This window comes from Cygnus olor, chromosome 1 (assembly GCF_009769625.2).
Source record: "Cygnus olor isolate bCygOlo1 chromosome 1, bCygOlo1.pri.v2, whole genome shotgun sequence".
Classification (NCBI taxonomy): domain Eukaryota; kingdom Metazoa; phylum Chordata; class Aves; order Anseriformes; family Anatidae; genus Cygnus; species Cygnus olor.
In genome coordinates this window covers 209,278,507-209,290,302 of record NC_049169.1, presented here as the reverse complement: position 1 = coordinate 209,290,302, position 11,796 = coordinate 209,278,507, and the positions used below count along the sequence as shown (strand labels likewise).

The window sequence follows — 11,796 nt, the reverse complement described above, 5'->3', positions numbered from 1 at the left end:
CAAAGCTGCACGCAGTACTCAAGGAGAGGCTGCACCAGCGGCTTGCCTTGACTGGCTAACAGTGCTGTCCCTGGGGCATGCCTCCTGGTACCCTGGGGTACCCTTTTGGCTGCTAGGGCACACTGTTGACTTGTATTCAATGTGCTGACAACCAGAACCCCCAGACCCCTTTCTGTGGGGCTGCTGTCCAGAGTCTTGTCCCCCAGTCTGTACATATAGCCAGGGTTGCCCTGTCCCAGCTGCAGGACATGGCACTTGCTCTTGTTAAACTTCATGTGTTTTGTGATGGCCCAACTCTAATTTGTCCAGATCTCTCTGCAAGGCCTCTCTACCCTCAACAGAGTCAACAGCTCCTCCCTAGTGTTGTCTAGCTCCTCATAGTGTTGTCTGCAAGCTTACTCAAAACACCTTCAAGTCCTACATCAAAGGCATTTCAAGAGAACTGGCCCCAAAATGGCGCCCTGGGGAACCCCACTAGTGACTGGCCATCAGCCTGATGTAACCCCATTTACTAGCACCCTTTGAGCCTGACCCACCAGCCAGTTCTTCACCCGTTGCATTATGTACCTGTTAAGCTGTGTGCTGGACATTTAGTCCTGAAGGTCACTGTGAGAAACCATATCAAACGCTTTGCTGAAATCCAGAAAGATTACATCAGCTGGCTCCCCTTGATCAACTAGGTGGGTACCCTTGTCATAAAAGGAAATTAAGTTCTTTACGCAGGACCTTCCCCTCATGAACCTGCTGTTGGCTATGACTTTGTGCTTTCCAATAACTCCCAGAACAGTTTTCTCCATGATTTTTACCAGGCACTGAAGTGAGACTCACAGGCCTGTAATTCCTAGGGTCTTCTTTCTTGCCCTTCTTGAAAACTGGGACAATGTTTCCCAGCTTCCAGTCGACTGGGACCACTCCAGATTCCCCAGACTGTTGAAAAATAATTGTGAGGGGTCTTGTGCTGACATCAGCCAGCTCTCTGAGTACCCTGGGGCGGATCCCATTGGGGCCCATGGACTCGTGCATCGAGCTGGAGCTGGTTTTAAGCAGGAGCTGAGCAGCGCCCTGGCCCCAGGGGGGGTCCATCCCCATGCCCAGGCGGTGCCCTCTGGGCCCCAGGCAGCACTGCTGTGCCGGGCGGGTGCCGGAGCCCTGGCACAGGCTGCCCGGAGAGGGGCTGGGGGCTCCTCCGCGGGGTCTCCGGCAGCCGCCGGGACGTGGGGCTGGGCGAGCGGCTCCGCGGGGCCCTGCTGCCGTGCCGTGCCGTGCCGTGCCGTGCCGTGCCGTGCACTCAGGCGCTGCCGCGTGCCGCCCCGCACCGCTCCCCGCCGCGCCGCGTTGCTCCGTGCTGCCCTCTGCTGCCCGGTGCCGAGCCGGGCCGAGCCGAGCCACCCTGCTCCGTGCCGTACCACGCTGCACCGTGCAGTGCTGCCCCAGCACCCTCGTGCCGCACCGCGCCGTGCCAGCCCGTGCCATCCCATCCCGTGCCGTGCCAGCCCGTGCCATCCCGTGCCATCCCGTGCCATCCCATCCCGCGCCGTGCCATCCCGTGCCGTGCCGTGCCGTGCCGCCCCGCAGCATCCCACGCCGCCTCGCGCTGCTGCATCTCGCGCCGCCCCGCCCCGCACCGCACCGCCCCGCACCGCGCCGTGCCCGCTCCGCTCCGCCCCGCCCTCGGAAGCGGAAGCCGACCCCCCCGCCCCCCGGCAGCGGAGCCGCCGCAGGTACCGGAGGGGCCGCAGCGGGGCCGCTCCCCCCGGGACTGCGCCGGGGGGGGCCGGGGCCGGGGGTCGGGCGAGAGCGGCTCCGGGCCCGGCGCAGCGGGGGCACGGGGACAGGGCCCGGGGGGCTGGGGGCGGCTGCGGGGGGCCGGGCTCGGCCGTGGGAGCCGGGCAGGACCGGGCCCTGGGGCGCTGCGGGGCTGAGCCCCACGGCGCGTGGGGCAGGGTCGCGGCTGCGGGGCCGCCGTGGGCTGAGGGCGGCCCGGGGCCGGGGGGGCGGCTGGGGAAGGGCCAGGGGGCAGGGGGGGCACCCCCGCCGCCACTGCCGCCCCCGCTGTCCCCGGTGCCCCCTGCCTGCAGGCCCCATGGACACGGCGGAGCTGGCGCCCCGGGGGCTGTAGGAGCCTCTGCCACCACAGGTGAGGGATGGGGCTGGCCCCGTGGCGGGGCCCCACGGGCGATGCTGGCCCCACGGGCGGTGCTGGCCCCATGGCAGCCGCTCCCCGTGGTGACGCTGGTCCTGCCGGCGTCTCTGCTGTCCCCAGGCCCTGCGATGTCGGGGTCCCTGAGCAAGCGCAGTGACCTGGCCAACGACAACAGCTGCCTGGGGCTGAGCCTGGCGCTGCAGGGCCCCCCCGAGCACGGGGAGCTGCTGCTGGCCAAGGCCCCCCCCGGCTCGCCCCAGGGCCACCACCTCCATGGGAGCACGGAGCTGGGGGGCGGCGGGGGCCCGCCCCCCCTGGCCGGCGAGGAGCCCGCCAATGCCAAGTGGGTGAAGGAGGGCCAGAACCAGCTGCGCCGGGCAGCCGAGCGGGACCAGAACCGCAACGAGCTGGGCCCCCCCCCCGAGGAGCTGGAGGTGGCCGCACGCAACGCCCGCAATGCTGCCGGCAGGGGGGCCCTGCTCATCGACCTGCGGGGTGCCCCCGAGGAGGAGGAGGAAGAGGAGGAGGATGATGATGGGGACGACGCGGAGGATGGGGACGGGGACTCCACCCCGGTGCAGAGCGACCCCGCCACGGCCGAGTCAGAGCCCAGCGGGGAGCGGGCGCCGCGTGAGCAGGGCCGCAGCGCCAGCCGTCTCTTCGGGGCGCGCAGCGGCACTGCCAGCGACGAGGACTCCAGCTGGGCCACGCTCAGCCAGGGCAGCCCGGCCGGCAGCTCCCCCGACGACGCAGGTGGGCCCCGCGTGCCCCCCACTCGCCTGCCCCGCGGCTGCCCCTGCAGCCTCCAGCCCAGCACGCTGCCCCATCCAGCTGTGCCCCATCCAGCTGTGCCCGTCCAGCTGTGCCCCATACGGCTGTGCCCCATCCTGCTGTGCCCCAGCCTGCTCCTCTCAGCCCTGTGTCTTTGTCTACTCTCCCCAGCCTTGCACCCGCTTCTGCCCCCAGCCCTGCCCACGGCTCCGTGGCACGCACGCCGCATCGCTCCCTTCTGTGTGGTGGCCCCCGCCGGGCTGTGCCCCCCCCGCGCCGGTGCCAGTCACACGTCCATCCGTGCTGTGCCCCACGGCGTGCTGTCCCAGCGCAGTCACCCAGCATCCTCCTGGCTGCGCGTCCCGATGCGCTCCCCATTGCACCCCCCCCCCGGCCGCGGGGGTCCCCCACGGTGCCCCAGCTCCCCGTCCCCACCTGCCTCTCCCCCTGCCCCTGTGCCCCCGAGCCCCGGCTGCCCCACGTAGCCCCCGGCCCCCCTCCGCGCGGCCCCTGCTGTCCCTGGCGCCCCCTCCCTCCCTCCCTCCCGCAGCATCCCTGTCCCAGCCCCCCCATCTGCGCATCCCCGCCCCCCCCACTGGCGCGTCCCAGTGGCGGCCCCTGGCGATGCCGTCAGCGGTTGCCGGGGAAACGCCTGGTCCAGCGCGGCCCAGGTGAGCGCTGCCGCAGGGCCCGGCCGCCGTGGGCTGCCCCGGGCCCCCCGGGATGGGGCCGGCAGGGAGTAGCCGCGAGCCCTGCACCGCTGTGGGGATGGGCGCTGCCGCGGGGCCTGCCGAGCGGGGCGGTGCTGGGAAGGGGCCGTGGGGTCCAGGCTCCGCGGCGGGATGGCTGCGGGGAGCTGGGGACGGGGGTCCTGAGGCGCAGGGGTCTGGGTGGGGGGCTCCTGGTGCCACTGGTCGCACGCCGGGGAAGGGGCTGCGGGCTGGGTTCCGCGGGTGCTGGGGGGCGCTGGGCGCAGCGTGGGCCTCGTGGCCGTCGCCCTGCTGGGCACGGCTGGGCCTTGGTGCCTGCTCGCCTGGGAGGGCTCCCACATCCCCGCAACCCCGTGGGCCAGTGTTTGGGTGTCCCGCCTGGCCTGGCCCCCCATCCTGGTGGCCGCTGGGACTCCTTTTCTTACGGCAGCAGGGTCCTCTGCCCTGCCTGGCTGTGCCCCCCCACCATGTGGCAACACCCCCCACGTGGCGACCACCCCGGGGTCCCCGCCCGGCTGCGTGGGGCTGCAGGGGTCCCAGCCTCGGTTCCCCCCCTGCTCCCCAGACTCCTTCTGGACCCGGAACTCCTTCGAGACGGACTCAGACCTGCCTGCGGGATGGATGCGGGTGCAGGACACCTCGGGCACCTACTACTGGCACATCCCCACTGGCACCACGCAGTGGGAGCCCCCGGCAGGGCTTGCCCGCGGCTCCCAGGGCAGCACCCCCTGCGAGGAGCAGCCGGTGAGTCGGGGAACACAGGCTGTGGAGCTGCCCCATGGCATTTGTCCTGAGCTGTCCGCTCTTCCCACAGCTCGCCTGGACGGGCTTCGCTCCGGCTGAACGCTTCGGCAATGGCGATTTCTGGAAGGTGAGGGGCTGTCGGGGCCGGGGACACCACCTTCTGCGCCCGGCCCTGCCACCCTCTCTCCTTCCCAGGACCCCACGGCAGAGGAGGCAGATGGCGAGCCTGGAGTGCAGGACGCGGAGCCACTGGCACCAGACCCGGCCTCGCCGGGCATCAGGTGGGGATTCGGGGGCTTGGTGGGGGCTGCGTTGACCAAGCTGGGGCGCAGGGTTCCCCGTGCGCAGGGAGCAGCTGGTGGCAGCCGGTGGCATGCGGTGACAGCCCCGCTCTTGCAGTGCGGTCCTGGCTGAGGAGGACGAGCCGGGCTCCAAGGTAGGCTGGGACAGCGGGGGCTGAGTGGGGCCGCCCTGGTGGTGGGCTCCTGCCCAGCTCCCCTGGCCCCTCCTACCCCGGTGTCACGGGGATGTGGGGGCCCTGGGGCGGTGGCTGTGCTGTTGCCACTGTGGGGGGGGCTTGGCTGGATGGGGTGCTGCCCCTGGCCCCCCCGGTGCATGGGGCCAGCGGGGGCCAGACTGCGCCCACCCGGGCCGTGCCCCGCAGAGCTTCCCTGTGCGCTCGCTGGGCTGGGTGGAGATGAGCGAGGAGGAGTTGGCACCTGGGAGGAGCAGCGTTGCCGTCAACAACTGCATCCGCCAGCTGTCCCTGCACCAGCATGGAGCGCCGGGTGCCTGGGGGGGGGTGAGTGCCTCCCTCCCCAAGCACAGCATCACCCCTGGCCCCCAGCACATCCCCTCTATGCCCTGCATGCCGTGCTCTGTCCCTGCACCCCTCACCCCAGGCTGCCCCTGGCCTGACACGGCCCCCCCAGGGCCGGGCCATGCTGCTGCTCCTGCAGAGCCAGACGCTGAAGCTGGTGGACCCGCAGGACCAGACCCTGCTGCACGCACAGCCCGTGGCCAGCATCCGTGTCTGGGGCGTGGGGCGTGACAGTGGCAGGTGGGGGCGTGGGGCCAAGGGCTGTTCAGGGTCTCCTGGGAACGCAGGGGGCATGCAGGGGTCCCCATGGGATCTGCAGGGCCGGTACAGAGGGGGGTGCGCGCGCACGGGTGTCTTGGCACGCCGGGTGCAGGCATTGCTCCAGAGCTGGGGCGTGGGGTGGGTCCCTGAACTGGGGGGGGTGCGGGGACGTCCTGTGCGTGTGGGGTGCTGGGTGCATCCATTCGCATGCGGGATGTGTGTGGGGGTCTCTGTACTCTCAGGTTGTGGGGTCCTGGGGCAGGTGGGGGTCCCGTGGGCTGGGTGCTGCCCTGTGCTGGTGTGCTGGGCCCCATGCTGGGGGTGTGTGTGTGCACCCAGCCCCCCTGACTCTGTTCTCTGGCTCTCTCCTGCTGCTCTGGCCGGGCACCCAGGGAGAGGTATGGCAGCGCTGCGTGCCCCCAGCCCCTGCCCACGCTGTGCTGGGGGGCCTTGGTGGCGGTGGCCCACTCCTTGTGGGTGGGGGGCAGGGGCCCTGGTGGCCTGTGGGGGGTCCCTGAGCGCAGCCCCTCCTTGCAGGGACTTCGCCTACGTGGCCCGGGACCAGCTGACGCAGATGCTCAAGTGCCATGTCTTCCGCTGCGAGAGCCCCGCCAAGGACATCGCCACCAGCCTGCATGAGGTCTGCTCCCAGGTGAGCCCAGGGCTGCCCCGGGTGCTCCCTCCCACCCCTCTGTCCCCAGGCTGCCTGTGCCGGGCAGAGGTTGGGGGCTGCATCGTGACAGGCTGGGGGGGGGGTCCGTGGCCCCCCTGCTCTCCCCAGATCATGGTGGAGCGGCGAAGCACCCGGGCGCTGGCTAACGGCCTCTCCATGGACTCCTCCAGGATGGTGGAGATCCCCTTCCAGGGTATGGCTGGGACCCGGGGCGGGGCGCAGGCACCTGGGGACTGACCGTGTCCAGCCTGTGCATGCAGCGGGGGCTGGGGGCTGCACACGGGCAGTGCCGTGGGGCTGCAGGGGCCGTGTGGGTGGGCACACAGGGCAGGCAGGGGGGCAGCAGGCTGTGCGCGGGCTGGCCGTGGGGCTGTTGGGTGCAGCTGGTGCAGGGGAGACGCTCGGGGCGTGCGTGGTGACCCTGCCCCGTGCCCGCAGTGGAGTTCCCGGTGCCCAAGAGCGAGGTGGTGCAGAAGTTCCCGGTCTGCTACCTGGGCTGCGTACCTGTCACAAAGCCCGTGGGTGAGCCTGGGGGGCCGTGGAGGGAGGCTGGTGTTGGGGTGTGCCCCACACCGGGAATGGGGCCCTCTTCCCCCCTGCCCGCCCCGAGCCCCCACCTGTCTGTCGCAGGCATGGATGTCATCAACGCGGCGCTGGAGGCGGCGCTGGCCACCAGCAGCAAAGAGCATTGGACCCCCATCGTGGTCAACGTGGCACCTGCCACGCTCACCATCACCCATGAGCAGGTGCGGCAGCCCCATCCCCGTCCCTGTCCCCATCCCCATCCCTGTCCCCATCCTCATCCCCATCCTGGTGGTGAGCCCGGTGCTGTGCCTGCAGACGGAGGCGGTGCTGTGCGAGTGCCGTGTGCGGTTCCTCTCCTTCATGGGCGTGGGCCGGGACGTCCGCTCCTTCGCCTTCATCATGGCCAGCGCCCCCGGCGCCTTCTGCTGCCACATGGTCTGGTGTGAGCCCAACGCGGCAGGGCTGAGCGAGGCGCTGCAGGCTGCCTGCATGGTGAGTGTCCCTGGCCCCGCACCCCCCCGCTGCGCCCCCGCGGCCCTGCTCACCCCCTGTCCCCAGCTGCGCTACCAGAAGTGCTTGGACGCCCGGCCCCAGGCCTCCAGCTCCTGCCTGCCCGCGCCGCCTGCTGACTCAGTGGCCCGCCGGGTGGGCTCCACCGTCCGCAAGGGCGTGCAGACCCTGCTGGGCAGCCTGAAGCCGAAGCGCATGGGGGCACAGACGCCGTGATCAGAGCAGAGGGGAGTGACCAGACCCCTGCCCGCCCCACGCTCCTGCCTGCTGCAACCAGGACGGGACTGGGACGGGGCAGCTGCACCGGGTGCCGTGGGGCACATGCCTGCGCCGGGGCACGTGTGTGTGTGTGAGTGTCCCTGGGCGGGTGGCAGCAGCGTCCCACGTGTGGGTCCCTGTGCTCGTGCGTGCCTGCAGGGTGGCAGGGCCGGGCCCGGGGCCCTGTCCCGTGCACAGGGTGGCCTCACCGCCTCCTGGGACGGGCGCTGCCCAGCCAGGGCGCAGGCTGCCTGCCCGATGCATGCGGTCTAACCTGCAGTGCGGGGGCCCTGCCAGGGCTGCCCAGCTCTGGAGCTGCCCCTCCTGCTGTAACAAAGATCTGTGTTGTACTAAATAATTAATAAACCCATTCCACCAGCCCGGCCCAGCCCCTTCCCTGCAGCATCCCCCAGCTCCACACCACTGAAGGAGGTTCCAACCTCCGCCCGGGGCCAGCAGCCGGCTCTCTCCATCACCAACCTTTATTATGCAGCCGGCTGGGGGCTGCCACCAGTCGGAGTGCAGGGCCAAGTGGTGGCCCCGTGCAGCCAGGATGGGGCCCCTTCCCACCCCACAGAGTGGGTGAGTATCTGTCCCCATCCCCACGTGTCCCCTGGCGCCGCTGCCAGCCCCGGGCTCAGCAGAGCTGCCGCTGCCGCCAGAGCTGCAGGATCTGCCGGAAAGGCCGGGCTGGGCGCAGCACCCGGCAGAGGCTGGGGTCGGCTGAGCGGCCGGTGCGCAGTGCACAGAGCAGGGCCGCCTTGCAGGCCTCCAGGCAGGGCTCGCGGGGCGGGTGGCCCTTGTGGAAGTGGTACCAGAAGCGCTGGAAGAGGCGCTCGTCATCCTGGAAGCGGCGGATGAGCAGGTCCCAGTCGGCGGGGAAGGCGGTGGCCATCCCGTAGGCCTCACGGGCGCGGTAGAGGCGCTGCCAGTGTGGCTCTGCCCCAGGCATGTTGGCCTCGGTGAGGTTGAGGATGAATGTCTCGTGGTCCAGCACAGCGTGGGAGCTGCCGTTGTAGGCGCCATCCACCTCGTACACGCGGTAGCCTGGGGGCAGCAGTCAGGGGTTCTGCAGGGCCGCACCACAGCCAGAGCGGGAGGGGAGGGGCGGGGATGGAGGGCTCACCGGGGTTGAGGTTGATGTAGGTGGTGACGCTGGGTGCCACAAAGGCCACAGAGACAGGGCGCGTCAGGGTGTCCTCATCATAGAACATCTCAAACTCGTCCACGTGCGTGTGCCCGAAGAACTGTGCTGCGATGGTGCCTTCAAACCTGAGCGTGGGGCAGCAGGGGTGAGGGCAGCCAGCGCCAGACCCCGGCCCCGGCCCCGCGGCGCTGCCCGGGGCTGGCCCCACCCCACACCGCTGCTCCCGTGACTCGTTGCACCAGCCTGGCTGCTGCTGCGCCCACGGCACCCGCTGGCGCCAGCTCCCACCCAGCCCTCGCCCTTGGCCTCCTGCCCTTGGACGGCATCAGGCGCAGCAGGGCCCCGGCACGGACCCGGCCCTCCGCAGGCTGACCTGTTGACGATGCGGTAGTAGTTCCAGCTCCAGCTCCGCAGGCAGTGGGCTGGAGGGATGTGCCCGATGATGTGCACCTAGGGGCAGCAGCAGCCGGGAGAGGGGGGGCTGGTACGGGATGCACAGGGGTTGCGGGGCCCTGGGACCCCCCCACCCTGCTGATGCCCACCTTCTCCCCCTGCTGCTCGGCGGCCTCCAGAACGCCCACGAGCCACTGCAGCTGCCCCGCAGGGTCGGTGGAGTTGATGAGCAGCCAGAAGTTGGCCTGGGAGCAGAAGTTCATGTTGAGCGAGACGAGGCGCAGCCCAGGCCATACCTGCACCGTGTAGAAGCCAGCGGCTCTGCAGGGAAGGGGGGGTGTCAGCGCTGACTGCCCGGGGCTGCGCTATCCCCATGTGTCTGGCACACGTCCCCCACCAGCCTGCAGTACCTCAGACGCCCCCTTCCTCCCCTCATCTGCCCCAAGCAGCAGTGCCCCTGCCTCAGACCCCTGTGTGCCCCTGATCTGCAGCCCCAACCCCCGCCTGTCCAAGCACCCTCCCACCAGGAGTCCCCCCGTGCCCTGCAAGCTCCTTGCCCCTGTGCCCCGCAGCCAGCCCAGAGCCCGCCCGGTCCTCACGGCCTGGAGCCCCCCCAGCCCCTTGCTCCCTGCGCGGCCGCCCCACCGGAGGGTCTGCAGCGCCGGCGGGGGCAGCCAGTCCTGCCAGGCCTCAGCCATCGCGTCGTACAGCCACGCCGAGGACTGGTTGCCGCGCACGTAGGGTGGGGGAAAGGCATTGACGGGGGTGGCCTCATGGTTGCCCACGGCCGGGTAGACGGGCAGGGCGCCCAGGTGCTGGCGCAACAGTGCGGTGACGGTGCGCAGGGCCAGCAGCTGGTCCTCGCGGCGCTGCTGCCAGACGTTGTGTGCCGGGATGTCACCCGTCCAGTACGCGGCGGCAAAGGGGCCAGCGTGGCGCAGCTGGGCCAGCAGCGCCGCGATGGTGTGCAGCGGCAGGTCGCACTTGCTGTACTCGCCCCAGAAGCCAGCGCCGCCAGGGCCGGGGCGGGCGGCGCCGCGGCAGCAGAGCGGGTCGGGGCAGGCAGGCTCGCTGCCCGGGGTGTAGAGCCGGTCCCAGTGCAGGTCGGTGAGGAAGAGGACGCGGGCGCTGGGTGCGCCGGGCGGCGGGGGCACCGGGGGCCGCACCGGCGGCTTGGGGGCGGCGGGCAGGGAGACGTTCCAGGCGCCGAAGATGTCCCAGTGGCCGCAGCGCGGGCCCAGCAGCAGCCCGCAGGCCTCGCTGGGCCGCAGCACGGAGCGGGCCCAGGCGGCCACCACGTCGCGCTGGAAGAGCTGCACGGCCTGCCGGCAGATCTCGGGGCGCGCCAGCCGCAGCTCCTGGCACAGGCCCGCCGCCACGCGCCCCACGCGCACCACGTTGGGCTCCAGCTGCGGCGGGCGATGGGGACGCGCTGGTCCTCGCTCTGCCGGCACCCGGCCCCGGGGGAAGCGGGCGGCCTCGGCCGGGTTCCCCTTCCCCTTCCTGGCCCCAGCGCCCATCTCTGTCCCCAGCTGTCCCTGTCCCGTCCCGTCCCGTGACCCACCACAAGGCACGTCCCATCCCAACAGCGGCTGTCACGAGGCTCCAGCCCTGCCCCGGGCCTCGCTGCTCCCATCCCTGTGCCCTCTCGGCCCTGGCCCCGGCCCCGACCTCGCTGGCCCCGCTCTGCCCGTTCCTGTCCAGCCCCTGCCTCGGCCTCATCCCGGCCCTGTTCCTGTCCCCATGCCGCTGCCTTCCCATCCTGGCCTGTCCCATCCTGGTGTCCTACCGTCCCGGTGCCCTCCCCTCCCGTCCTGTCCCGGTGCCCTCCCCTCGCACTCCCGGTGCCCTCCCTTCCCGTCCCGTCCCGTCCCCCTCTCCCCGTCCCGGTGCCCTCCCCTCCCTTCTCCCCCCCCCGCCCCCCCCCCCCCCCTTCCCTTCCCTCCCCGCCCCAGCCCCCCCCCGTCCCGGTGCCCTCCCGTCCCGTCCCGTCCCGTTCCGCCCCGGTGCCCCCCAGGCCCGGTCCCCTCCCCTCCCCTCTCCTCCCGGTCCCGTCCCCCCCGCCCCGTCCCCCCGTCCCGCTGCCCGCCGGCACCTGCAGCGCCAGGTCGAGCGCCCCGAAGAGCAGCCGGCAGCCCGGGCACGTCAGGTTGCGCCAGCCCCAGCGCGGCCCCGCCGCCTCCAGCAGCGCGGCGCCGGGCGGTGACAGCGCCGCCGACAGCGGCAGCGCCAGGGCCAGCGCCAGGGCCAGCGGCGGGGCCCGGCCCGCGCCCACCGCCATGGCCGGGACGGCTCCGAGCGGGGCGGGGCGGGGCCAAGGCGAGGGGGCGGGGACGGAGCGCGGGGGCGGGGCGCCCCGCGGGGCACGATGGGAGATGTAGTCCCGCGGGGTAGCGGGCACGGCCGGAGGGGGAGTCCCGGGGGCACGGCCAGCGACCGATCGCACCGGGACGCGGCGCTCGGTGGAGGCCGGGAGGGCAGCGCGGGGGAGGGATGGAGGCCCTGCTGGGAGATGGGGGCCCTGCTGGGCGTCCTGGAGACGGAGTCCCGTGAGGTCACGGCCAGGTGGAGCCCCGCTGGGGTGCTGCGGGACGTGGGGTCACGGAGGGAACGGGGGGGGCTGCGGGACATGGAGCCCCGCGGGTCAGAATGGGAGATGGAGTCATGGAGGGAATGGGGGGGCTACGGGACATGGAGCCCCGCTGGTCAGAGATGGAGTCACGGAGGGAACAGGGGGCTACAGGAGATGGAGCCCTGCTGGGGCACTGCAGGACGTGGGCTCACAGAAGGAACGGGGGGGTACAGGACATGGAGCCCCCCTGGGGCACTGCGGGATGTGGG

The 11,796-nt window shown here is 71.7% G+C and overlaps 2 protein-coding genes across 5 annotated transcripts; one reads left to right on the top strand and one right to left on the bottom strand.

Moving 5' to 3' along the window:
• Positions 1 to 1,646: 1,646 nt before the first annotated feature.
• APBB1 (amyloid beta precursor protein binding family B member 1) lies at positions 1,647 to 7,793 on the top strand. 4 transcript variants are annotated; one of them, XM_040544673.1, is made up of 16 exons: positions 1,647 to 1,721; positions 2,079 to 2,137; positions 2,264 to 2,896; positions 4,190 to 4,368; positions 4,439 to 4,495; positions 4,564 to 4,649; positions 4,768 to 4,804; positions 5,033 to 5,170; positions 5,301 to 5,428; positions 5,842 to 5,847; positions 5,987 to 6,101; positions 6,231 to 6,315; positions 6,561 to 6,644; positions 6,753 to 6,868; positions 6,963 to 7,139; positions 7,206 to 7,793. In XM_040544673.1, exons 3-16 carry the CDS (start codon positions 2,272 to 2,274, stop codon positions 7,371 to 7,373), a joined length of 2,001 nt encoding a protein of 666 aa, XP_040400607.1. In that variant the 5' UTR covers positions 1,647 to 1,721; positions 2,079 to 2,137; positions 2,264 to 2,271; the 3' UTR covers positions 7,374 to 7,793. The 4 variants fall into 4 exon arrangements, with proteins under 4 accessions (XP_040400607.1, XP_040400608.1, XP_040400609.1 ...); XM_040544675.1 differs by having other exon boundaries at positions 1,662 to 1,721; positions 2,063 to 2,137; XM_040544674.1 differs by lacking the exon at positions 5,842 to 5,847.
• An 88-nt stretch (positions 7,794 to 7,881) lies between these two features.
• SMPD1 (sphingomyelin phosphodiesterase 1) lies at positions 7,882 to 11,257 on the bottom strand. Its single transcript, XM_040544677.1, has 6 exons — positions 11,051 to 11,257; positions 9,601 to 10,364; positions 9,105 to 9,276; positions 8,936 to 9,012; positions 8,542 to 8,687; positions 7,882 to 8,462 (listed from the first exon to the last, which is right to left on the bottom strand). The coding sequence occupies exons 1-6, from the start codon at positions 11,234 to 11,236 to the stop codon at positions 8,053 to 8,055; spliced, it is 1,755 nt and encodes a 584-aa protein (XP_040400611.1). The 5' UTR covers positions 11,237 to 11,257; the 3' UTR covers positions 7,882 to 8,052.
• Between the last annotated feature and the right edge of the window lie 539 nt (positions 11,258 to 11,796).

Bases quoted from the DNA above. Each gene is read 5' to 3' on its own strand.
- SMPD1 (XM_040544677.1), bottom strand. From the start codon at position 11,236: ATGGCGGTGGGCGCGGGCCGGGCCCCGCCGCTGGCCCTGGCGCTGGCC. The intron at 10,365-11,050 runs GTGCCGGCGGGC...CGCCCGCCGCAG, and splicing joins CGCTCGACCTGGCGCTGCAG to CTGGAGCCCAACGTGGTGCG. The intron at 9,277-9,600 runs GTGGGGCGGCCG...CCTTCCCTGCAG, and splicing joins CCGGCGCTGCAGACCCTCCG to AGCCGCTGGCTTCTACACGG.
- APBB1 (XM_040544673.1), top strand. From the start codon at position 2,272: ATGTCGGGGTCCCTGAGCAAGCGCAGTGACCTGGCCAACGACAACAGC. The intron at 2,897-4,189 runs GTGGGCCCCGCG...CCTGCTCCCCAG, and splicing joins CAGCTCCCCCGACGACGCAG to ACTCCTTCTGGACCCGGAAC. The intron at 6,645-6,752 runs GTGAGCCTGGGG...TGTCTGTCGCAG, and splicing joins ACCTGTCACAAAGCCCGTGG to GCATGGATGTCATCAACGCG.